This window comes from Vollenhovia emeryi, unplaced genomic scaffold, assembly GCF_000949405.1.
Source record: "Vollenhovia emeryi isolate VEMERY1.0 unplaced genomic scaffold, V.emery_V1.0 DF939155.1, whole genome shotgun sequence".
Taxonomy (NCBI): domain Eukaryota; kingdom Metazoa; phylum Arthropoda; class Insecta; order Hymenoptera; family Formicidae; genus Vollenhovia; species Vollenhovia emeryi.
Window position 1 is genome coordinate 1,097,271 of NW_011967211.1, and position 25,448 is coordinate 1,122,718.

At 39.9% G+C, this 25,448-nt stretch overlaps 4 protein-coding genes across 16 annotated transcripts in view; 3 read left to right on the plus strand and 1 right to left on the minus strand.

Moving 5' to 3' along the window:
• Positions 1 to 443: 443 nt before the first annotated feature.
• On the plus strand, positions 444 to 2,169 carry LOC105565100 (mitochondrial ribonuclease P protein 1 homolog). Of its 2 annotated transcripts, XM_012017998.1 has the most exons (4): positions 444 to 515; positions 591 to 992; positions 1,085 to 1,658; positions 1,749 to 2,169. In XM_012017998.1, the coding sequence occupies exons 2-4, from the start codon at positions 592 to 594 to the stop codon at positions 2,100 to 2,102; spliced, it is 1,329 nt and encodes a 442-aa protein (XP_011873388.1). In that variant the 5' UTR covers positions 444 to 515; position 591; the 3' UTR covers positions 2,103 to 2,169. The 2 variants fall into 2 exon arrangements, with proteins under 2 accessions (XP_011873388.1, XP_011873387.1); XM_012017997.1 differs by having other exon boundaries at positions 469 to 992.
• A 604-nt stretch (positions 2,170 to 2,773) lies between these two features.
• Positions 2,774 to 3,933, plus strand: LOC105565101 (prefoldin subunit 4). The gene is made up of 4 exons (XM_012017999.1): positions 2,774 to 2,935; positions 3,028 to 3,132; positions 3,251 to 3,367; positions 3,645 to 3,933. The coding sequence occupies exons 1-4, from the start codon at positions 2,897 to 2,899 to the stop codon at positions 3,798 to 3,800; spliced, it is 417 nt and encodes a 138-aa protein (XP_011873389.1). The 5' UTR covers positions 2,774 to 2,896; the 3' UTR covers positions 3,801 to 3,933.
• Positions 3,934 to 4,121: 188 nt separating this feature from the next.
• Positions 4,122 to 10,226, plus strand: LOC105565104 (SET and MYND domain-containing protein 4-like). Of its 7 annotated transcripts, none has more exons than XM_012018009.1 (6): positions 4,122 to 5,134; positions 5,531 to 5,726; positions 5,799 to 6,420; positions 6,979 to 7,265; positions 7,349 to 7,632; positions 7,844 to 8,766. In XM_012018009.1, the coding sequence occupies exons 2-6, from the start codon at positions 5,540 to 5,542 to the stop codon at positions 8,336 to 8,338; spliced, it is 1,875 nt and encodes a 624-aa protein (XP_011873399.1). In that variant the 5' UTR covers positions 4,122 to 5,134; positions 5,531 to 5,539; the 3' UTR covers positions 8,339 to 8,766. The 7 variants fall into 7 exon arrangements, with proteins under 7 accessions (XP_011873399.1, XP_011873402.1, XP_011873397.1 ...); XM_012018012.1 differs by lacking the exon at positions 4,122 to 5,134 and adding an exon at positions 8,900 to 10,226 and having other exon boundaries at positions 5,143 to 5,726; positions 7,844 to 8,324; XM_012018007.1 differs by lacking the exon at positions 4,122 to 5,134 and adding an exon at positions 5,143 to 5,355 and having other exon boundaries at positions 5,459 to 5,726.
• Positions 9,259 to 25,448, minus strand: part of LOC105565102 (lethal(2) giant larvae protein homolog 1) — a 27,285-nt gene continuing 11,095 nt past the window's right edge. The window contains exons 2-16 of one of the 6 annotated variants that reach the window (XM_012018001.1): positions 21,759 to 21,856; positions 18,757 to 18,847; positions 17,104 to 17,345; positions 16,649 to 16,787; positions 15,851 to 16,065; positions 15,492 to 15,780; positions 14,667 to 15,426; positions 14,249 to 14,405; positions 14,043 to 14,182; positions 13,457 to 13,973; positions 13,095 to 13,375; positions 12,484 to 12,619; positions 12,021 to 12,220; positions 11,545 to 11,627; positions 9,259 to 11,234 (exon numbers count right to left, since the gene is read on the minus strand). In XM_012018001.1, the coding sequence (XP_011873391.1) occupies positions 11,127 to 11,234; positions 11,545 to 11,627; positions 12,021 to 12,220; positions 12,484 to 12,619; positions 13,095 to 13,375; positions 13,457 to 13,973; positions 14,043 to 14,182; positions 14,249 to 14,405; positions 14,667 to 15,426; positions 15,492 to 15,780; positions 15,851 to 16,065; positions 16,649 to 16,787; positions 17,104 to 17,345; positions 18,757 to 18,847; positions 21,759 to 21,856 (3,456 nt within the window). In that variant the 3' untranslated portion in view covers positions 9,259 to 11,126. Of the gene's footprint in view, positions 11,235 to 11,544; positions 11,628 to 12,020; positions 12,239 to 12,483; positions 12,620 to 13,094; positions 13,376 to 13,456; positions 13,974 to 14,042; positions 14,183 to 14,248; positions 14,406 to 14,666; positions 15,427 to 15,491; positions 15,781 to 15,850; positions 16,066 to 16,648; positions 16,788 to 17,103; positions 17,346 to 18,756; positions 18,848 to 21,758; positions 21,857 to 25,448 lie in introns of all 6 variants that reach the window. The other 5 variants (XM_012018000.1, XM_012018002.1, XM_012018003.1 and 2 more) reach the window with 5 other exon arrangements.

The window sequence follows — 25,448 nt, forward strand, 5'->3', positions numbered from 1 at the left end:
GTAATATCACGAAAATGAATTTCCGTAAGAAAACCATATTTTTCTATGGCATCAGTTTTGGACACTGAAATATATATTAAAGCCTCGTCTACATAGAAGTCGTAATCGTAAGAATAATGGACTGTAATTGGTCAATTCAGTCAGACACATAAAGCCCGCTGCAGACGATGCTATTTTTCCTGCTGGATTGCTTGCAATTTAGTAAATTACTAGGAATCCTGAATGCTGAGTGGTGCAATGATAGTAATTTACTAAATCGCAAGCAATCCAGCAGGAAAAATAGCATCGTCTGCAGCGGGCTTAAGAAATAACCAATCACAGTCGATTATTCTTACGACTACGACTTTACGACTTCTATGTAGACGAGGCTTAAGTTCTATGGTTTTAGCATCGTGAACACAGGCCTTAAATCCTCCAAAAGTGTTCGAAAATTTTGCGCGGTTAGTCCACTGCGTTCAAAAATTCATGAAACTGTAACCAAATAATTCTCCGTGCACTGCGTGGTTATAAATTAGGTTAGAAATTCGTTTGCGGTTTATGACAAAGTAGCGAGCTGTAGAAGATCAGTAATTTAACTAATCAAATTATAGAATGTTTAGTAACACGAGAAGATGTCTGATAGGACTCTCACTTAGGATTCGTGGGAAATATCTGGTGCAACCGATCCACGAGGATGTTCTGTCGCCTAAGCTTCGTTCTCGCGCGAACCTTGGGTATTCGAATGCCACGGCTCTCAAACGATTTTACTGTCACGATACTGTCAATACAATCAACGAGCAAAATGTAACGAGTACCGATTTGAGAGAACGACAGCAAAAGCTGGAAAGGCAGAAGTTGGACGAATTTCTGTCTAATCCCGAGAACCACAAGCGCTTTCAGATATTAGAGTTGGAAATAGATGTCATGCGACACAGTGCAGAGAAAGTTCCTAAAGAGCTTGAGCCAAAGGACTGGCTACAGTTGTTAAACACGATGAGCAAAACAAGGAGAAAGTCAGTATTCCGTTGCCTACTTCTTTTCTTCTTTATCAGAAATTATTTCCAATTTTGAATTAACTTTGATTTCTTTTTCTTCCGTTGTACAGAAAGTATTTGGCGTTTTTGTGGACTAATGAAAAATCATTTGAAAATATGAAGGCGAAGAAGGAGTTGAGGAAGGCGGAGTTCCTCGCTAAGAAAGAAGCTGGGGCGCTGGTTCCCGAGGACACTGCTGAAATAAAATACGGGCTGAAAGATAATTCGTTATTTCTACGTATATATGAGACGACGATGAACCGTGTCTACAACGGCAAGTTACTTCAGTGTATGATGTACGAGCCGAAGATAGTGTTTGATTGCAGCTACGAGAACGACATGCAACAGCGCGAGATACACAATTGCGCCAAGCAGATGTGTCTGGCGTTTGCCAACAATCGCAACCATCCCAATCCTATGTATTTTTATTTTTGCAATTTTAACAAAGACGGTTTGCTCAAGCAGCATCTCCATCAGAACATACCTACCTTGTTGAACGACGATTTTCCAGTGACAGTAACGTCGCAATCTTACTTAGACATATTTCCAAAGAATCAGTTGGTGTATCTCACGCCACACTGTAAGGTAAATCTGCAAGAATATGATCCAGACTCGGTTTATATCATAGGCGCATTCGTGGACAAGGTGAGCTAACAAGATGCATCCTCGCTATCTCTCTGCCTTTTTGTGTAGCGAATATCCTTCATTCAATCTAATTGTAACATCTATTTACAGGCCGACTCACAGCCGTTATCTATGGCGAAGGCTAAGAGGGAAGGTATCCGTATGGCGAGATTTCCTATAGACAGCTACCTCGATTGGGGTGCCAGCTCGTCCAAGTGTCTCACGATTGACCAAACGATCATGGTAATGTTGGATCTTAGACACACGGGGGATTGGAAGAAGGCATTGACGAACGTGCCAGCCAGGAAATTGAAACCACACAGACAACACATGTTGCTATCCAAACTGCACAGATCTGGTGTGACAGATCTGACAGATGTGACCGATGTGACAAATGCACCAGAAACTCGAAAATCTAAAGCGCCATCATTGAGCTTTACATTTCAAAATAGGAAAAGGAATTAATGTTATTTTTTAAACGTTGTGTATAATTATGACAACTTTACCATATAAAGAAACTAATAACAAAGAACACAGGAGTTTGTTAATTACGTTATTCCATATTGTGTTTATTCTTAATAATAGCTGTTAAGAATAATGTAATTGTATTCTAATTACTTGCTCCCAGTTCCGAGAAATGTGTAGCCAATCAACTTGCAGCTTTTATGGAATAGCTGCAAGTTTATTGGCTACACACTTCTCAAAACTAGAACTGGACTGAACTGAAGCAAGTTCAGGGGCTCGATTCTTCAATTTATTCCAAGAAGAAACGTATACGAATATTCTGCTCTGACAGAAAAGTTGAAAGTCAATTGGTTAAAGCAATGCGAATAGCCAATCAACTGGCAACTTTTCTGTAAGAGCAGAATTTTCGCATACGTTTCTCCTTCGAACAAATTCCAGAATCGAGCCCCTGGGATCGTGGACACAGGCCTTAAGGCACATGAAAATACGTTATGTTGCTTTGATGGCCCAAACACATTGCCAGGCAACAGGAACAGGGAATAGAATTTCTGGACGCGTTGAATTTGTTGGAAGAAAATTCCGACGAATCCAATGCGTCAAAAATTCTATTTCCTATTCCTGTTGCCTGTTGCCTCGCATTGTGTGATAGGCTTTAGTTGTACCAATTCCAGATGGCGTTACCGCACACCCATGACTTCTCGAGAGACACACAGTTTCGAATTCGACCTCCCACGCAATTTGTGTGAACAATTATTTTGATGCAACAATTAAGCCGATTATAGAAGAATATAAATATGGCAGGAGGGAAAAACAGTCAGACTGGATTTCAGCCGGTAAAACAATATTATAGGAAATAGTTGAGATTAGTGGTGGCGATATTGCTTTGTACATTTGCAATCTAACCTTTCTCGTGACGTTTCGCAAGGATTCCGACGTTCATATCACTTACGAGGAACAACAGAAGATTAATAAGTTTGCGAGGCAAAATGCCAAATTGGAGGATTACAAGGAGGAACTTAGAGTAAAACAGGTAATTCAAATAATTTTAGTACAAAAGAATTGAAGACTGGTTCTTTCTCATTGTTGACCTTATTTGGCCATGCAAATTTTTATACGCACACATCATGCACGATCAACTCTATTTGCAGAACGAGTTAACGAATTTGGAGGACGCCTCCGACGAACTGGCTTTTGTGGACGACGATGCAAAAATACCATATTTTATCGGAGAAGTGTTTATCTATCACAGCTTGAAGAAGGTGGAGGTGATTAAACGGCACTAGTTACAGTTGCAATGCTTCTTGGCACCATCTGTGTCAGAAGTTCTACATAAATATTTTAAATTGGTGCTTTCCAAGATGTGTAATTCTCGGCTGGTCTTTGACTTGTATCGACATTTTAGACCTATTGCGTTTCTTTTTCTATCTCCGTAAAAAAAAAGTCTGAACGCAATGCCAAAGCAAAATACAAATCTCGGACAGCACTATTTTTATTCATGCTTTGGCTACCTAATCAGTATTAACAAAAGCTTCTTTTTTTTAGAGCTCCTTGGAAGATGCTAAAAGTAAGAAAGAGGAGGAGATTACGAGATTAGAGACCAAGTGTGCAGATTTGAAGACTATCATGACCGAATTAAAAACACAGTTGTACGCAAAGTTTGGTAGCCGTATAAATTTGGAATCCGAAGAATCGGATTAATATCTTTTTCTCATTGAAACATTTATTATATATTTAATGTTAGAAATACACTTATTGCATTATTAATATTAATACTTGCCGATGCAATTTTGTTCATTAAAATGATAATAAAAAATTTTTTTTTATAGATTTATATCGCAATATTTCTCCGTAATTTCTCTATAGAGGAGTGTAATCTAAAATATGATTTATAAAATATTTTTTGCAAATATATAACAAATAAAGCCTTTTCTCTTCGTTATTCGATATTCTCTTCTTGATTCAGGATTTTCGAGTTACATTACAGTTACAGTTCATCTAGAATCCGACTGGGATACAGATTATAATAATTTATAGATTTCCAAATGTTTGTTACATATTTCCGGTAACCATTTTAATTGCTACATATTGATACTCTTTTGTCATCCTAAAGGGCTAGTTAGTATTGTCTAGTAAGCATTTTTCACACCAAATAATATCTTTATATAGATTTGCCAAATTAATGGACAAGAATAATGAAAAATTATTTATTTAAATATATGCCAAGTGCCGAGCTTGAGAATTAACAACAAAATGTAATAAGAACTTTTCAAGCTAATTATTATCTGCATTAAAAATAAATAAAAGATAAGTTTTATAAATACTGATTAGTAACAGAACTGATCGCAGCGTTGCGAAAGCTAATTAACTAAAATTATCAATGGAACTGAGCCTAAAGATTAAGTAACACAGACTAAATTTTGCATAAGGTGCAACTGATATTTGGATAATTGCCAATTAGCCGTAATACGATTGGAAACACATTTAGTAAATAATTTCTTATTTTATTGCATTTTCTGGAAAAATATAACTTTTTTATTATTACACATATCAATTTCTTAAATAATTATTCGTTATTTAAACTGTTACGGTAATTGCTGTAGCCTTAATTACATGATAATGCTATAATAATTATGTATTAACGTGACATATAAACAGCATATTAAAAAATTGTTATTTAAAAGAAATAGAAATGTAAAATAAATAATTATCTAATATATGTATTAATATTTATGCAATTAGAATATTAAGACATCCAAATGCGGATTTAAGCGAAAAATTAGTTTCAAGACTAAAAATAGTAACAAAACTTCTGGTCGAATTAAATCATTGGGAAAGAGAGATATCACGCAAATATATTTTTATAATTAAACTCTACTAAAATAAAAACTCAATTATACGACGGCAAGTAAATGCGATACTTGTATGAGAAATTTTTTTTATGTGCGTTTTTACTTTCCGTCACTCGTTTGCGTACAATGAATGCCCAAGTAACTCCGTGCACAGCGTAGTCTTTTTCTGTCAGCCGGCCTGAGGTAAATTTAGTTTCACCGGCTTCAATGTTCCCAGTACATGCTCTACCATGGCTTAATTCAGTTACTGCCTAAGGTCAACTTCGAACATCGTAAAATAATCATCACGTTTACACAAAATATACATCTTACAACTTTTAATACATCAAAGATAAAAATAAAGAATTAAAATCTCAGTTACAAGTACAAAAACTTCAGTGGCATTTAAGTAAAAAATCACGTGAGTAAGTTCCGAAAGAAGGAAGTTGAACTTTTTTTTCGTTATTTGATGTTTGTTAAATTTTACATTGTTATGTAAGTTACGTTATGCATTTAATGTATATTAAGTGGTAAATCTGGGATACGAGAAAAAGAAGGATTCCGCCTAATATTTTCCAAGTATATTACATCACCTTAAAGTATCTAGAAATGGAGATAGCGAAGGAACTTGTATTCACCCTCAAGCAAAATAATAAGTCGCACGTTGGATACGGATTGCAAAAGGAGTGCGAGGCTCTCGTCGGGCATATCTTGCAGAATATGGTCAGATCCCAGATGCCTTCTCTGCACGCTGTAACGAAAAACGAGGAGGACTCCGTTAGATACAGAGAGGAAGGTGCGTATTTGATCTTTCTCGAATAGTCAACGTTACCATGCGTCCGTCTAATTCCAACGAACGAATTTTCAGGTAATCAACATTTTGTGATGGGCGACGACCTGGAAGCCATCGAGTGTTACACCCTGAGCCTGGCATATGCCGACAGCGATGAACTCATGGCACATGCACACGCGAACCGTTCCGCCGCTTTATACAGGAAACAATTGTACAAGGAATGCCTCATAGACATCGACGCGGCTCTGTCTCACGGATATCCCAAGGCAAAGCAGAGGAACCTGAAGGACAGGGGCGATAAAGCGATAACGGAGATAAAACGGTTGCTGCAGCTGGAAGACTCGGAGGATGTCGATCATCAGAGAACTGCAAAGTCGGAAAACGACGAGCGCATAGGCGACGGAACGACGGCGGTGGAAAACGGTCAAGGGAGTTCGAAGAAGCAGGGCGCGACAGCGAACGAAAATTATCTTCATTACGTTGCGAAGATCCCGCCGCAGAAGCCGCGGTACTTGCAGCAGGAGGATTTCTCCAAGTTGACGTACGGCCCGAGCCGAGAAGTTCCCGCGGTCAGCGACGGCGTAGCGATATCTTTCTCGGAGAGATACGGCAGGCACTACGTGGCGACACGGGAATTTAAACCCGGCGACATAGTCAGCATCGAAGATCCGTATGCACATGTTATCTACGAAGAACGGTGAGCCGCTGATTGAACCAGTGAGAACGGAAAGACGCACACTTTGAAATTCAACAATGAATCCTTACTCTAGCGTAAAATTTAAATATTTAAGACAATGTCCTTTAATTACTTCAAGGGACAAAGTAGTATGAAACAGTAAAATGTTAGCAGATTGGCAGCAGATTCGTCAGAAACCCACACCAAAACTATAGCCATCCGTGTTCGCATTTGGCTTTTGTTTCGGCAAAAGAGTCTGTAAAACACACGCAGAGATTGTCGGCAGAAACCGAACAGGTCCAGTTATGTGGGCAGATTTTGTTGTATTTCTGCTGACATGCTGGCAACATGTCGAATACATCAGTTCCTGTATGCAATCTGCAGTCTTTCTGCCTTCAAATAGAATATAATTTGAAATGTAGTCAACCACGTGAGAGAAAGAATAAAAAAGATATGATTTGAACATGTTGACCTACGAAGAAAAAAAGAATGCAAAGATAGTTTTCCCCCGTGATTTCGCGCGACTGCGTTTCCGCCCTTAACTCGCTCGCAGTAAGCTCACGCTCTCGTTGTTCACAGGTATTACACGCATTGTCACTATTGCCTATCCAGAAGCTACAATCTAATACCGTGCCCAGAATGCCCGATAGCGCAGTATTGTTCCGAGAATTGCAGGAAGCTGGCCTGGGAAGCATGCCACGTGACGGAATGCCCAATTCTAAAGCTGTTGACGAACTTGCTCAATGTGGACAAGGATAAAATACGAATGATTTCCAAGATCATTCGATTGCTGATCGTGGTGACCGAGAACGGGACCAAAATCGACCAACTGCAGCAAGACATGAAAACGGCGGAATCTAATTCAGGTGCGCGTACTACATCGTATTTAAAAAATAGCGCAATTGGATCAATAATCGCGTAACGGCCCCTTTGATCCTTTCTATTGCAGACAATAGAACGGCAGGATTTACAGACACTGGGATATTAGACAGCTTTAGCGGCCGGTCCGCGCTGAGCCTGGCAACCAATATGACCACGAGACCGCTCATCGGCATCAGCGCGTTCGCCTGCATCTCGGCGCTCGCGGGAATTCTTCTAGCCACGCAGACAAAATTTTTCCCCAAGAAATACAAGATTGACGACTTGAAAGACATCGGCGAGTTTTCCGAGCTCAAGTTTTGCGCGAGTATTATGTTTCGTGCCTGCGTGGTAATGTCGTCTAATTGCTTCTCAGTGAGTTCGCAATTCTGAGCCTATTACGTATTTATTATCAAACGTTAATTAAATATATTCTTTCTGTAGCTCTGAAAATATGCAAACATATATATATAGTTTATAGTTTAAATGTACATACTCAGTTATTTATCTAAAAAAAGTTCTTAAACCAAAGTTATTGTGACATTTTGTGTTGCTTTTATGTATAATTATACATTTAATCTTATAGATACAACAAGAACCTGGAATTGTGTCGGGTTCAGGCCTGTATGTGGCTCACAGCCTGTATAATCATTCTTGCGCGCCAAATACTTTCCGACATTTCGAGGGACTGACAATGATCACGCGTGCCTTGACACCTGTACGCCCTGGGGATCAAATATTCACAAGCTACGGCGGCGTTTACGCGCTCATGCCACGATCCGAGAGGAAACACAAGATACTGCAGGATTACTTTCTTGATTGCGATTGTCCGGCATGCACGAACGACTGGCCGATGTATAATGAGGTTCTGCAACATCACATCGGATCTATCTCCAAGGATAAGCAACTTGTAGAAAAACTGAGGCCTTTCAGAGAGAGATTGCTCGCAAATATGTACGACATCGATGCAGTGAAGGCCGTACTCGGTATATTACACAGGGAAGTTAGTGAACATCCATGCGAGGAGATACTCCACGCGGAGCAGTATTTAAAGAGTTACTATTTGGGTAAATTTAAATAAATGTTAATGTAATGCTTCGTGCTTCAGCGCGGCTTTTGCATACGTCTAGCTCCGCTTATTGCTTTTTGCTTCGACGATGCCTTGCTTACTGTTCCCTTGATTAACTCAAGAATAGTTACCTAGAATCAATTTTATCCCCACGGGGAGAAAATTAAGCACTCGGTCACAGTTTTCCTTAATCCGATCGAGAATATCTACTCTTTTTTAGAAAATATTCAGTAACTTTATATACATGATTTTATATATTATGCTTTTTCGTCAACATCAAAATTATTATTTTTAAAGCGTCTAAACACTCCGCGATCGCTTACATAATAAAAAACCTAGACGACTATTCTGAAGCTAGTATCTGCAGCTTGATGTAATTCACGCACTTAACGCATTTTGTTTCCTCACCGCAGTCAATAAAACTACTTTCACAGCAGCAATTATCGGTATAATTTTTTTTATAAGCGACTATTTATTTCCTGCTTTAATAACTTGCTTATTGCTTTAGTAAAACGCTACAGTAATTTCAGAACCACGTGCAGTTAATACAAAATATGTTCTTCTGGATTTCAGATCCATAAATCGTCAAGAGGTATTGATGGTAAGGAAATAGATTGTGAAGGAATATTCTTCCTTTTAGAAAATTATATAGCAGGAATATGTTATAATATGTAAATTGCATATATAAATCTTGTACATTAGTGAAATTTGCAATATGATTTTATTGCCATGGCACGAAAGCAAACTAAAAATCAGATTATTTATAAACATACTTCAGCCATTACAAGCACTGGAAAGAGATTAATTACTTAAGAGAGATAGATTATAGTTTGTATTATCTTTAAAATATGCTATTCTATCACAAATCGTAGATCAAGCGACATAAAAGGAAAGCCAGAAGGTGATCTAGGAGAATAAACAATATAGCACGATTTGAAATAGAAAAGATATTAATAATTACTTGTATATTTCATCGTAATAGGCATTCAATATATGACATTGTTACAATCGGTATTTAACAGTGTCGGATAGGAAAAAGTTTCGGGGGCAGTGTTTCAATTTCATTCTGTGTACACTATACATTACTTTATCAAAGTAAAAAACAATTTACACTGTTTACGAGTGCGAGTATCTCAGCAAGCTCGGCGTCGATTCGATAAACTGAAGAACCGTTAATAGCACTTTATACTTAGCGATAAAAATTAAAATCTGTCTTCAACACGTAGATACATCTCCTTTCTTTTCAAGCGCGCGCACACACACACACATACACTCACATGTGCGAGATGTGACAATATATTACGCTTCAAAGATTAAAATAAGCTCAATATAGATTTGCCAATAAAATTGTAAGATAAATTTAGAGGACATTAAAAAAACTTATCTACAAAGATTAAAACTTATCACGCTAAGGATAATCGATGTTATCGTCAATATATATATTTAGAGTTAAAATATTCATCAATTTAAATTAAAAAATCGATCGTGTCATCCGTGTAAAGGAAAATTAATGCAAAAATACGAATCGATAGGAGGGTTACATCTCTTTCAGTCTGTCTGCACTTTAAATTCATTTTTTTATCGTAAGAGATAATCGGCGCATGTGTGTGGTTAAGGAAAACTGCAGTTTCCGGAATATGAATCATCATTCTCGTGACAATCCTACTGAGATCAAAATTATAAAATATTCAATATAATCGGTACTCCCGCCGTAAAAAGACAAGCTACGAAACATATAAATTTGCTGCGAAAAAGAAACTATAATATACACATATATGTATATATATGTGGTATGTTTCTAAAAATTGATAAAGTATCAAGAAATGTATCTTGCAACAATAGTTCATCGCTGAAAACTATCCATGTGACTATTTCATCTAAAAAAAAAAAAGACTGCCGATAAATGCAACAATAAAGTAACTATGTCGGTATTTATGTAGTACGTTAAGCGCTCCCGAGTATTCGAGGATTCTCTCGAAAATTCGGCGATATGCTCCTCGGTAACGCGAAGAGAGAGGAAACTTAACGATTAAGCAACATTGATAAAAAATATACTTTTCAACGCATCTCTCTCGACGTCACGGCCATCGACAGATGTTTCCCCCCTCGAATTTGCTATGCTTAATCTCCTCGCTTGCCCGTCAAATATAATTCTACTTAAGTAGCTACATTCTTTCTTTTTATTGTTCGAAGCATCTTTATATCGCACCTTTGCTGGCGAAAAGCTATAACAAGACGCTCGAATCGTTTCAAATACTGCGAATACTGCGGGTGTCGCGCGCGTGTCTTTAATAATTAAAAATATATAAAATAACGGTAGGTTTAAGGCTGCCATAATTCATGGTTTGTGATGTTTCATCATTCTCCCTTTCATCTCTCGGTAAACTATCTTTTTTTTAAGTCTACTATTATGCTGATTATACAGCATGCACCAGACTCATATTAAATTAATTTTGGAAAAATAAAAATCTCGGCCATGCAAAACGGATAGATATCCTCGTGACGAAAACCATTTTAATTCATTCGAAAATCGGATATTTTGATATGATACTCTTCCATAAAACTGCCTTATCTCGAATTATCAATTAATAAAAATGTTAAAATTTCTTCTGTAAAAAAAAAGCACAATGAGGATTTCTTATATCACGGCATACCATGATAAATATTTTGTAGGCCTATTTTCGTTAAAAATCATTGATTCCCAAGTCAATTCCAAGAGCTATTTCACTGAATACAGTAGGGAATAATAAATCGTTTCGTTCCATGCACGGTCAGCATGGAAAACCGATATGGAACAGGCCTATGATCCGACCTCCTCTGGCCTAGCCAATGGCGCCTTGGACCTTTCTGTAGTAGTGGTCACTGTTGTCGTAGTGACCTCCAAATTGGCCAGATCCGCGGCATTAATCTGTAATATGTAAACATTTATTGTTGACCGCTCGAGACATTTCTTAGTGGAAAAGGATCTACCCAGTTAGTAATAAAATAAAACGCTTTACATTCACGCTTTTAATGTTGTTAGTCAGTTTGTTAATGATTATCGCATGAAAGGAGGAGCGGGGAATTAACAGAAATAAATGAATGGAAAGCTGGTGCACTTAGTAGCGAAAGACCAAGTGGCTAATGAAGTGTAAATTAAAGCATCAACGTGAGATTAATATCGAGGTGTAACGGCCGCCACCAATTAATTGTAATTATATTCAGTGCCGTTTGCTGACCTCGACATTCGGGGGCAGAGTGATGGTGGCGTGTGTCGTTGTTGTCTCGACACCACTGCGTGTCTCTCGCTCTACCGTAGTGCCTACGCAAGAAAACAAACGCCACAAACAAAAAACGATTAAAAAAATAATGAATACAAATAAGGGCGAGAGAAACGAAACGAAACGAAACAAAACGAAACGAAAATTATCAGAAGCGTCAGTAGACGAAGACAAAATGTGGATTAACTGTACAATGAATCGTAATTCGTCGTGTCCGTCGATTAGTGATCCTGGAAAATCAGTGAAATTTGTTGACCTAGAAAATACTCGATTACTCACGCAATTAAACCGTTCGCGTAAGAAGCTTTCGCAAGTGTAACTCAAAGATCAATCTCTTTGCGAAACGTCAATCTGACAGTCCAATGATCAGATGGCAAGATCTAAATTGCAGAATAGTCGCTTCACAGATCTAGATTGATTGCGATTTCACTCACTGTTTACGTGTTGCGTTTCGTTCGCCTGACTCATCTCGACCTCGCCGTTAGCAGTCGTGCTATTCGTGGTTTGCGTAACCACGGTGGTCGTTTTCACCACCAGCGACTGATTTTGAGTGGATATCTCGGAAGTTCGTGAGGTCACCTCCATCTTAAGTCCTGCCAAACGATTGTGGAGCTCTTCGGAAGACGTCGAGTTTCTGAAAAGTGGGCTGTTACTGCCAAAAAATTGGCAAGTACATCGAATGCTAGTTAATTAATGAAATTAATTAACGTAGCGGCGAAATAAATGATCAAGCCACGTGATGCGTTCGATATAGTTTGCACAAATTAAATATATACGTATGTACGTGAAGTGATGTTAACTAAACATTATAATTCACTCAACTCGTACGATTGCAGGATAACCAAAAGCAAATGATAAATTAGATAAAATATCTGATAATGTGTCAACTGAACTTACAGCAAATGATCTTTAACACTGTCGATCGTAATATCTCCGATAGAACTTAAATCCTGACGGTCATCTTCCCCGTTTACATCTATACTACTCGTAGCCGGTCGCAGCGACGGTTCCTTCGGAGATTCCTCCTCTCCAGCTAAAAGACATGCGTTCACATCGACACTAAACGGCACTATTACGAATAACAACATTCTCTACTGTCTCGTTAATTAACACAAATGGTAGTAATGGTTCAGTTATGACTAGGATCAGAACACGTAGGTAAGCGCACATGTATATGCGGGTTATACAAAGTATGTCAAGCAGTTACATATTCGCAATCACGTTTGCACAGAAGCCGGTGGCGTATTCTGCTGCGGTATGTTAAACAATTTCGTTTGTCTCTCTTTGAACCAACGGTCGGATTTAGTTAAAACTGTCGATTTTATTTTCACATCGATACTCGCTGTCCCTTCTCGTTCGCGTCTTAATCGAGTCGTCTAATACATCAGAATTGAGACACAACGCGCTTTGCTTAAAAAACGACCAGAGAATCGGGCCCGAGAGTTGTAACTAAATCCACTGGCTTTAGATTATTCGTGTCAAGATAGCGGAGGGATTTCAACACTTACTGGCACCCACTATGCCATTTTCCGTAATAATTCTGTTCGTCACTGTCGACGGTTGACTTCCCTGTGTCTCCCCTTCGGTTTCCGGCGCACCTTCGACAACGCCTTGCTCCTGCGCGACCTCGTTAGCACTTTCTGCGTACGATCTAGCGTGCGGTGGTAGATTTAGCACACAATGCGCCTTTGTCATCTTCGAGGCTGACAGGGAAATTCGTTGGAGTTCCGAACTCGAGTGAAGATACAGCGCTTCTCCGGCTTTCGTAAATATTAGAGAAGAAATACCACTGAAAGACAAAAGACACACATAATGAATTCGCAAACGTTTACAATTAAGATACGAGGTACAAAAAAAAACAAATACTGACTTAATGTCCTCTCTCTTGATCGCAGCGGCATTCAACTGTCTTCTCAGTTCAGGTATACTCAATATTAGACAATCGCCAAGATTCGTTAGGCAAAGCAAGCAAGTTTCCTCGTGAACTCCAGCGGGCTCGACGTGACAGGAGAACTTGGCAAAACCCGTTTTTCGCACCCTGGATCCCTCGTGAGCGGTCAATTTGTACTTGCAATACGGCTTCAGGGACGGAAGATTGAAAATTTTGAATTGCTCCTCGCTGGCAATCACGACTCTGTGCGTGGAAGTCATATCGGGTCCGGGCGTCACGCCCTTCTCGGCCTCGTAGGGCTCCGGCAGCGGCACGCTGGATCCATCGAGGATCGTAATCGCGATTACGGGCGCTCGATGCTTCAACTGTATCTCCTTGCCCAGCGTACAGTTGACGTCTTCCTCCGTTCTTCTCACGCCGGCCGGTATGGCCAACGTGAAGACATAAACCGTGCCGTTGTTGGTGCCCGCCCAAAGTGTAGGTGTTGTGTTTTGTACTGCAAACAAGCATTTTCGTTCACTTCTGTGGTCTGATATTTTACTTAACAAAAAATAGATATACTAACGGCTAATAATGTAACTTCTGGCGAAGTACAAGCACCGAACCATAGAGCCTAGAGCGTCGTCAACAGGTCTCGCTTCCACTTGTCTTTCTACCGGTTTTACTTCCGTCGGTGATGGATCGCCACTCGGCGAAGAGGCAACGCTGGGATTAAAGTTTAATAATTACACATTGCTTCCATTCGCATTTGCATCTAATTGTTAAACTCACCTCTCTTTCTTTTTCTCCGGCGGGTTATTTCGCGTAGGACTGTTGGCGTTTGCTCGACGTTGCGAACGTCCTTTTCTCAATCTTCTGAAAGATTCTCTAAGGGATTTTTTGAAAGACTTTCGTCGAGAAATAGGAGTGTCACCTGCACCAGAAAGATCTGTGAAATAAAATAGTAATTTTTATTTACGAAACTTTGATCAGATCATAAAAAAAAACACTTCAAACAGAAATGCTCGTTTTAAATATCCATAGAAATATTCGAATATTTCATTCTATTCTCACATAGCTTTATAAAGCTACATGGAGAAAGCTGAAGTAAAACTTTAAAGTAAAACTTGTGAAATAAAACACCTTTCGATGCCCAAGTTGTACTGGAAGCTGAAAAAAATTGCCTCGTTTTATTGCAGCATTAACATACCATTTGGATTAAGCGTGCATTTGACACTGACGGCTTTCGATCTGGTGTAATCAAAGAGTGCGAGTCCGTGCGCTGTGCCGGCTGCGAGTAATCCCCATTCGCTGTGCAACGCTAACGCCGTGACGGCGGCCGGTGGGTACAATTGTAAGAGGCCCTGCGGTTGAAATCCGACAGCGAACGATATACTCGTCGTTCTCGGCGACAGATGCTCGTGACCCTTCCACACGAATCCGTCGCGATCGTTGACGATGTTCATTGTTACGACCTTTATCTCCTTGTTGGTCGGTTCCGAGGATATGATAGCGGTGATAATATGCCCGGCTGTACCGGCGATCACCAACGTCGAAGACAGCGGGCAGAGGAGGACCTTCTTCACAGCGAGTCGCGGATCGTCGGAATATGGATCGAAGATTCCCACCTTTTTAAACGGTGGCCATTCATCCTCGTCATCCTCCGGAGGCTGTTCGAGAACGTCTAAGTGCTCGCCGGTGAACAGAATCGACGAGTTGTACTTGTACAGAGGGGTCAGAGCGACGTCGGACGCGTTCCAGAACCTGACGGTACCGTCCTCGTGTCCGGTAAGCAGCAGTTCTCTGTTTCTAGGCTTGTCAGGATTCGCCGGCTTCTGGCAGAGGATATTGCCACCGTCGATGGGCCACGGTTTGTCCGAATAAAGATGCTCGGTCTGTGCTTTACCGGCCGCCATGATCGCTTCCCAGAGTTCCTCGGGTACATTAGGCACGTGTTGGGAACAAGTCACCTGCGGTATGAAAGAATTTATATTGTTCATCTATCACAATTTTGTTTTTATTTTAGAATACTCACCGAGCTCGCATGGAGAGACACCAGGTAGGGCAGAGCCATCATCTTCCACTCGGGATTGGTCAAATCGATGGCCACCAATTCTTCCTCGGCCAACACTATAAGCGCTTCCGGACCGGCAGGGCTCTCATTGTTGCCTTCCTCTTCCTTAGGGAAGACGGTGAAAAAGTCGATGATCTTAGACGTGAAATCGAAAACTAAATGCTTCTCCTTGGCCATGACAGTGATCGTATGTCGGTCTCCATAACTGGCGCGTTGCATACCACCAGAGAATAGCACGAGCTCGCCGTGTCTGCGGAAAAGCTCAGTTGAATTTGTGAGGAAATAAGATAGGGCGATACGCAATCCCGAAGCCGACTTACTCCGCAGTAGGATATACGAAGATCTTGGTGACGGCCTTGCACGGGAACGGCCCGTAAAGTGTCGTGGGATCCGGCACGGCGTCGCTACCCGGGCTCCAGAACGCGTAGGAACCGTCGTTGTGCGACGAGACGAAGCGGTTCTCGGAGATCCAGTGAACCGATTCCAGCTGTTGCGTGGAGACGAATGTCTGCGCACGCGAAAACAAACCCATCAGCTGCGCGTACACGTTCCACCAAAGACCACCAAAGACACAAACGACAATCAGAACGAGCGATACCATCTCACAATTCGTTCTTAACCCTGCTGTTCCATTCCATTCTATTTTAATTAATTACATCATTTTCAAGACTCCATAGCTTTGTGCATAACGAAAAATTACTCAATTAGGGCCGATTGTACTCTCAATTCATTTCACGGAAAAACTTTCCAGAGTAAAGATATTAATGTAAGTCATATAACTCTATAAAAAAAAAGTTAAAAGCTGCATAGTTTTCAGTCAATAGTCTAACATTTTTTAACTTCATGGATTCATCAGTGCTTTTTCTATTCTTAAGTATGTATTTTTTTTATAAAATAAGATGAAGAACCACATTGAGAAATATAAAATGAACACGAAATATAAACATTGATTTGAACTCAGGATTGATCAGTGTATTAGAAATGGGCTAGCAGGATTAAACATTGACCCACACTGTATTGTTTTGCGAAAAAAGCATGTAAGCGTTACAACGTGTGACTATTGCATTTGCCAAAGTGTAATTGTGTATGCGTAGAGAGGTAACGAATATGAGGCTTACCTGCTGAGCTCCTGGAGTGGCTTTGTTCCACAGTACCATCAAACCTCGGTTATAGCCGATCAGGATGTTGTCTGGATGCCCTGGCTGCTCGGCTATGGCTTCGACCGCCCCTGGATTTTTCTTGTAGTCTTCCGGGACGCTGTGCGACAAAAACAGTTTAATGATCCTACTCTCCTTTCTGGCCTTGAATAATTTTCCGTTCGAGATCTAAGGTTGTTACATTCTATTTCTTCAAATATTACTTTTTCAGCTTTTTGCTATTTTTAATAGAGATAATCAAAACGATCAAATTTTTATGATTTATCTCGTAGAATAGCGACAATAAAGTCTAGTCTACAAGATTAATGACAGACGAAACGCTTTTCACAATCTTGTTGGCATTTAGATCGAATATGGAAGATAACAAAAAAACTTAGGTCAAATTAAAGCTAAAGATAGATAACGTAATTATTTACTTCTGCATCACGACGTCTTGATAGATGATATTCTCCGGGGTGACGAAAGTCTTCAAGTTTAGCAAGTAGATGTTGCCTCCTTCCGTTCCTAACAAGAGATGTTCCCCGCTAGATTCGAGACACATCGCAGAGATCTTCTTTAATTTCCCTTCTAACGACAACGTCTTCGTTTCCACCACGGAACTTTCGTTAATCTCCCATAGATGTAACGAATTGTCGTCGCACAAGGACACCACGCGACCCTGCAAATTACGACACCAAACGGATCAGGAAATTTGTCGGAACGAAAAAGTGTTGCATTCCATACAAAAAGCATCCTCGGAAATATCTTTCCTTTGGCTTTTAAGAATATTACTTAATAGAGATGCTCCAAACTTTCTCTCCTTCGTGTGCACTTATATTTAATATATTATTCGACGGCAAGTTTTAACAACGGTTTTTATCTTAGAAAGCCAGCGTGTGTTTCTGACATAGCGGAAGTAATAAAACGCCCCGCAATAAGATCAGCGGCGGCTGTGCCCGGCCTCTCCTATCACTATTATTACACGGAGAAAATACTCGCATAATCTCGAGATCTTTCACGACGTCTCAACTCTCGTACCTTCCCCACTTTGCAACTGGCACGCACAAAGCGAAAATTCACAGCAAACGTAAAATCGAACAACGAATCGTTCACTTGCATTCACTTCTCACTCGAGGACTACTCGTTTCTTTCCCAAGCGACCCTTTTGTTTTTGACATGAAAATTCTCAATCACCGCGTAATGGAAACAATTCAAAATTAATTACAAAGGACCAGCCAAGGCAAATAGATCGAATTATAAATTTAAAAAAAAGTAATATTAGATCTCTATCATAGACTAGCTGCTATCTTATCGGCCTGGAGATTTACTCGGTACCGCTTATCGTGATAACGAACGTTCCATGCTCGTGTCGCGTTGTGCGATCGTAAAACCAAAAGCGCGATTCAATTAAAAGCCACGCCTAAATCGGGCAATATTATAAAAAATTATATAATGCAAGTTATCGTCTTTATACAAAATTCACGAACCGGGTCCACGATTATCGCACGTAATTACTTCAACATATCGTCAACTCAGTTATGGTAAGCCTCTTGGACGTGTAACAATGTTATCATCGAAGTCATAAGTAGCCTCTCAAACGTTTTTAAAAAATACTCGATTGAGAAACACGTATTACGATAATTTCGTTAACACTATCGTGACATCGGCTAAACGTTTACCCGCGTGTGCGCCGGTAAACGGACAATTGAGCATTCGGAAGCGCGAAGAAAGTCTCCTCTCCCACATGTTACGTCGTGGCTTTAATTGCATTCCGAATTAATTGCGACGCACCGTCGTCATGCCGTTGCACCCGTGTATTATTTATCAGTACACGCGTGCGTGAGCACATTGTACAGTGTCGCGCGGGATTATGCAACCCGCTGGCAACCGTATAAGCGGAACACGGTGTCGCGTTACTGTTGGCGCGATTCGTGCGATTTTGACGGTACTGCCGCGAGTTAGCACTTTTCCACGTAAACCACTCAACAACGCACAAGTAATTTGAACATAAATACGTAAAAGATGCACACGATGCGACACACGTAAATCAACTCCTTATCGAATGTGAATCGTAATTAAATCAATCTTACCTCATTGGGCAGCGCGACGATCTTTGTGACGGCATTCTCACCGCTCTCGACGGAATGTTGTCCATAAAACTCTACGCCTGGTCTCCCAAAACTGATGTTTGAGTCAAGGAATTTCAAAAAACGTGGAGATTATACACTATTATAAATATGTGAGACACTGACACGGAAACAAACCGCGTCTACAACTCTCGAATTTTGAGAATGGTCGACTTAATATGCTGACGGTGAACGTCATCATTCGAAGAAACAGCTGTCGAATATACATGAGCGTAAACGTTATCGCACACTTTGCGAATTCTATAGTAAACTGCACGAGAAGTGACGCAAATTTATTATGCCATTTGGCATATTATTGGGCTGTCAATACGCCGATGTACAGTTGCGTAATCGCAAATTACTCTCAATGAGTTCTGAAGGAGAATTAGCCTGGATTTTATTTTCTAGTATTCACTTAAATCAAGTTTTTTAGAAGACGACAATAATTCGAATCGAAGTAAAAACTTGAAGTTACTATATATTTAAAGAACAGAAAAGGTTTATAAAAATACCAGAATTTATTCAGACTCCAGAATTATAAAATTAGGAATAAAGAGAAAAGACAATGAGAGCCTGTTACCGGATATCTGGTAAGAAAAAACGTATATTTCAACAAAGTTAATAAAGAAAGGGTTTAATTTATATAAACTTTCTATAGTTTTTAAATCAAGTCAAATTATATTCGTAACGAACTCCGTCATGCATTTTTATTGACAAAATAATTTGCGTACTGTTTGAAAAATATATACAAAGTTTGGATAGAAACGGGTCTGTATGGTTTGATAAAGTTTTTACCAAATCGCCTTTCCAATTCCAATCTTTGTACGTATTTATTAATAAAGACTTTTTGCTCGCCAATTAAAAAATTTCGTGTTTTGCACGGCATTCTCTATTTAGCGCAGGGTGTCACCTACTTTTTACTTTCGATCAATATTTTCTGCAACCGCAATGATGCAATTTACAATTGCTGCTCTTTCTAGCTAAAATAATTTCGTGCGTAACTTTCTATTTTCCAATCAATCCGAGCCCGTTCCAGCGATAGCCTGCTGGTTCGTAGAAAGCCGTCGAGTCTAAAAACGGAAAACTAGATAAAGGCGCGAGCTGCCACGAGTTACGGAAAGAATTCAAGAGGTTCGCGATTAGGTTCAAATATAGTTGAGGCGCTTGTAAAACGCGTGCGCTCGGCCGAAGGTTTCACCGACGCAACGACGAGGTGTGCCGTACAGATAATCGTGTATACGTATATCTATTGCGAAATAATAACGATTATCTGGCGATTACGTAGTCCTTGGAGGCATCTGCCGACAGTGCGCGCGCGCGGTTACGGTATTAAACTGGCATTAAATTGCCAACTCGCTGACACGGTGATTATTTCGCCACGATCTAACATCCCCGTCTAACATCATCAACGAAATAAAAAGCGCATAAATTTCCGCGAATCGACAGGCTAATTCTTGGATCTTGTGTAGATCTCCTCATAAATTCTCTCTTTATACTCTCTTCTGTACTAAATCGTAATCAACTTTTGATTGCGCGTCGCGTCGCAGATTTTTAAAAAATTAACTTTCCAAAATGTAAATTATTAACTGTAGCGTAACAAATTGGCAACATATATCGTTGACAAAAAGATCATTGTAAAAAAAAACAAAGCTATTTAGCTTCCTTTTAAAAACAAAATTCGAAAAGTGCAAGCGATAGACAATACTAAAAAGCCAATCTTAGCGCGAAACCATTTACGCTAAATTAATGGAGCTTGAATTGTGCGCCTCTACGCAAAAACCAGAAAAACCAATCTAAACTTATTACACAATATAATCCAGACAAACGACATAGATATTCGCGATTGCTTCGTTCCTATTTACGTTTTATATTATCTTGAAAAGTTACAAACTGGCGAGAATTTCAAACGACAATGCAATTTCTAGTTGGGGTCTTCTGAATCCCTGTGCGCGCATATGAAGTAAGCAAACGTTGACAAGGTCGAGATACGAGAGCAATAAAGTATTGCAGAATCGAATTCGCGCCGACCTTAATATCGCAAGTGGTCGGAAACTTCAATCCTTGCACCGTTCGACAATTAGCGATCATCTTAACGTAAAATAGTTGCGAAACATCGTGTCCCCTCGAATAAATACGTAATAAAATTAGTCAGCAATCTTACGAAGTCGAACATTTCGATCGAACGCTGCATATGCAGTTTCGCGAACGATCGATATCCCCAACTGAATCCTGCATTATGCAAACGCGGTTGCTCTTAATCGACAAGTTCAGTGCGACAGTCGTCGAACCTCGGGTCTGCGAGTTGATAAAATTAGAATTGAGAAATGTAAACCCGGGTCGATTTTCCTTCCCAGGCTGTTAAAGAAAGTAAGCTGGAAAGACCGTTGCGTTGAATTCTTCAATTAGGAACAAATGCGTTCACATAATGCGAGATTGTTACACGCGAACACCGTCGCGGGCTCTAAGCGTGACTTAATGTTTCTTCAATAATGCCCTGTTCTAGGCAGAGTGCAGGTTTATAAAACATTACCGCAAGTGATTTATGGCGTCTTTGTTAAGCAATCGCCCACGGCACCACGAAACAGATTTTCCTATTGCAGCAATAAAAAAAGGTCATAACAAGTATTTACTGCCGACCTGATATTTACGGCTTTCCATGTTAAAGAGACCATTCATTTTACGTTTAGTGAATTAACTAAAGCAACTAAACAGTGTTGCTTGAAATAAAACAAAATATAACGTGTCCAATATAAAAATTTCGCCCGGGGTAACGTAACAATTTTTGTACAACAGGCTGTTCGAGCTTTTCGTTGCATTTTCACTTTCTGAGGAACGAAGCTTCGCTCGAGGATCAATAGATCGATACGCGAGTCCTGGCGGTTGCGCCTCGGGACCAGATTATAAATACCAAACGGGAAGAAAGTGAGGTAGACGGAGGCGGGGAGGCAAGAAAAGCAAAAGGATACACCTTGATGGCGCCGGATGCCGTGCCGATGATCATCAGCCGCAGACTCGGATCCCAGGCGAGAGCGGTTGGCTTGTTCGGGAAACCATGCTGCACCGTCTGCAACGAATAAGAGCGGATCCCATTAGCGACGCCGAGCTCGATCAATTTCCTGACATCGTAAACAAAATTATGTTTCTAACTGTGATGCTTATTGCGTTCACCGCTGCGGATCGAAGAAACGTGAGACCGGGACAATTTCATCGCGTGGCAAGCTTACGTCAGGCACATCTAACCAAGTCTTGTAAATATAACGGTGCGACGATATTCTAATGATAATCGTTGCAAGAAAATTAAAACTTGTAGCTACGTTTAACAGACATTGCGAAAACGTAAAAAATGGCTGTACCTAGTCATTTGTGTCCTTGGAGAAAATCTATGAACACGTGCATTGAATTTATGTTCCTCCATCGCTGATATATCGCAAGTAATTTCGTTATCTTGATTTGCACTTATTACACAGATATTCAAATCGGAATACATTGAAAACATTTCGTAATATATTCGGGAAAACTTATAATGATCGTAAAAAATATCGAATATGAATGTCCCGGTCAAGCAGGATTAATCATTACGAGATCGAATAATTTGAAGAAAAAGTAGTTGTTCCAGGCACCGATTGCATAAACGTTATTCTGAGATAATCTTCGCATTCAATGTCATTTCCTTATTAATGCTCATTATCGTTTTTCGCGTTGCGACTTCGAAATGCATGTTCTCGCTCAAAATTCCAAGAGCCCAAAATTCCGCGAGTAACACACTCGCTCGCTTTCGTTCACCTTCGTCTTCATCTTCGATTGTTCTGGGTATCTATCATGGAAATGATCGGAATTGTACAATTATTTCTTAGATCTCTATTGTGTGTTTTCGAGGGAAAACAAAATAATTCCGATCGGAATCCATTCCGAACATCTCCACGATAGCTGCACAGAGGGAATTTTCTCTTAAAATTTATCCAGGAAATCATGTAATCGTGGAAAAACGCGACATATTGAAGAATTTTACGAGAGTTGTTTGAAATTTTGCCATATATTTTACTAGTAAGCATTTACTGGTTAAGCCAACGGCACACAATACTATTTTGCCTACTGAATTGCTTATACGAGGGCCCCAATCAGACTTTACCCTTAATATCGTGTACCGTTGGCTTAAAACTCTACATCCTTAAGATCCGTATCAGACTACGGATTGAGATTGGGATTAGAATGAAATTTGACCAATCACAGTGAAGTTTACTAATCTCAAGTTTAGTAACTTTTACTCTAATTGGTTAAATGCAACCTCAATCTCAATTCATAGTTCGATACGAGCTTTATTGGTCCTCTTAAGCAATCCATGCTTTACTAGTAACAGTTACTTATTGTAAACATTTTACTAGTATAATTTCTAAAAACTCTTCTAAATTTCTTCAAAATGCCACGTTCCAAATCCCACGATTACATGATTTTCAGAGTGAATTTTAAGAGAAAATGCCCTTCGTTTACCCAGAGCTTACGTTGGGCATAAATTAAAAATGACCATTGGGAGAGTCTTGGCACGAATATCGATGGTCGATTTGGGTAAAAGTTACGACGAGTTAGTCGGCGGCGAGTGCCGCGATGAGTCAGGTTTTGACAGCGCCTGTTAATCGAGAGCGTGGCTTATCGTGCCCGTTCATACCTACACGCGCGTACGTCAGCACACGAGGCGCGATATACGCGACGGCTGCTGCGGCGCGGCAGCGGCTAATAAAGACTCGCACGGGCGATGAAATATTGTTGTCGCGCGATGCCGGTAAATATCCGGCGTGGACCACGCTCATTTATTCCCCGTCCCTTCCCACGGCCGATTATAACATCCGCGTGAATCGCGGGACGCAAGTACGTCCTGCAGACCTAAAATCTTGATGCGTTCTCTCCGAGGCCTAAGTGTATGAAGGGACACAAAGTGATTTTTGCGATCAAGTTTTTTTTATTCAGTACCTTATTTAGATTGCGATTCTTTTTCTCTCAAAATGGAAAATCGCAGGCACTTTCTTACAATTTCCCAACAAGTCGGCCAGTCTTGTCGCCAATCGGCATCTCCAAAAAATTAAGTTTACGTGTATCTAAATGGCTAACAAAATTTCGAAAGCAATTTTTTCCTCGTCCACAATTATCCTCGATTCTTCGAGACGCGATGCTTTAATTTTGAAACAGTAGTTAACATAAATTGCATACATGGAGAGAATTTTATCTTAAAATTATCCTGAAAATCACGTCATCGTGGGACAACGTGGGAGTTTCTTCGAAATTTTACCGTACGCTTTAAAATGTATGGTAAAATTTCAAAACACTCATAAAATTCTTCAAAATGCCACGTTGTCCGACGTTGTCCGACGATTATATGATTTCAGGTAAATTTTATTAAGAAAAAATTCCCTCCGTGTGGCGAATGAATAATGATAGAGAATTGCCTTCTCGGTTGGAAAAAAAATCCGTTTCGAGGCAATATATTAAACGCCGATAGATATAAACGATAGCAGATAAGACTTTCCGTGAATCGATTGTGCAAAACGCAATTAACAAATCTCGTTAGCCATTTAGATGTATGTAAACTCCATTTTCTGGAGATACTGATTCAACAGCGACAAGATATTGGTTATTACTTGTCGGGAAATTGTAACGAAGGGCCTGCGATTTTTCTTTTTAAACAACACACAAGAATGGCCAATGCGAGTCTGGGACAAGATGTAGATAGCCTATACTTGTAATTTATTAAAATGTGAATTCATGTACCGTTTCTTTCCACATTTGTCCTGCGCGCCGGTTTCTTTTCGGGCATAACGCAGCTTTCTACGGGTGGAGTTGTTATCGTCAGCAAATTCACATATTCAAATCGATAAACGATTTGTAATTACACTAAAAATGCTACATTTTAGCATTTATTAGTTTCCTTTTTAAGAGAAAAAGAATCGCAGTGAAAATAAGATGCTTGAGAAAAAAAATATTCGTTGAAAACTAATAGAACTTGGAATTAAAATTAAGATCAAGGTAAACACTGCTACTTGCGTGTTACCTCACTTAGAACTTCGTTATAGAAACTTGTACCGCAATTTCTATAAGGCGTTGCATATTCATTACGGGAAAAAACACAGTTTCAAAGCAAGATTCTAACGGAAAGTTATTAAAATGTATAAACTGTCCGTGAAAGGAATACGTTATTCACGTCTTCGATGCAACAGAGATTTCGCGTTCAGGCTGAGACTGCCGATGAAAAACTGTCATTACCCACGAATTTTCTCAATAGACCACGTCACGAGTTCTATAATCCACTCGGCAAACGGTAGACGGTCATCAGGAAAAATGTACAGAGAGGAGAGATTTTTCCATCTGGAACCGATAGAGGCTTTTCGATGAATCCTGGCGGCGAAGGCTTCGTCGAAGATATCGTTTGCCGATAGATACGTCGACCTGAACCGTCGAGATTAGAAGAACCGGTGGTCCCGGACCTTGGGCTCCAGCACCATTTCCATGAGAAAAGGTGTCACTACCTGCACGTTGTGTCAAACACGATCCTTACGAAAGATACATCCTAACGAGAGTTAAAGCGAGACATCGCGCCGGTTATTCTGCGCAACAAAGACCTCTGTGAAGTTGGCACCTCATGTCTCAAAAAATAATTTTTTTTTTAC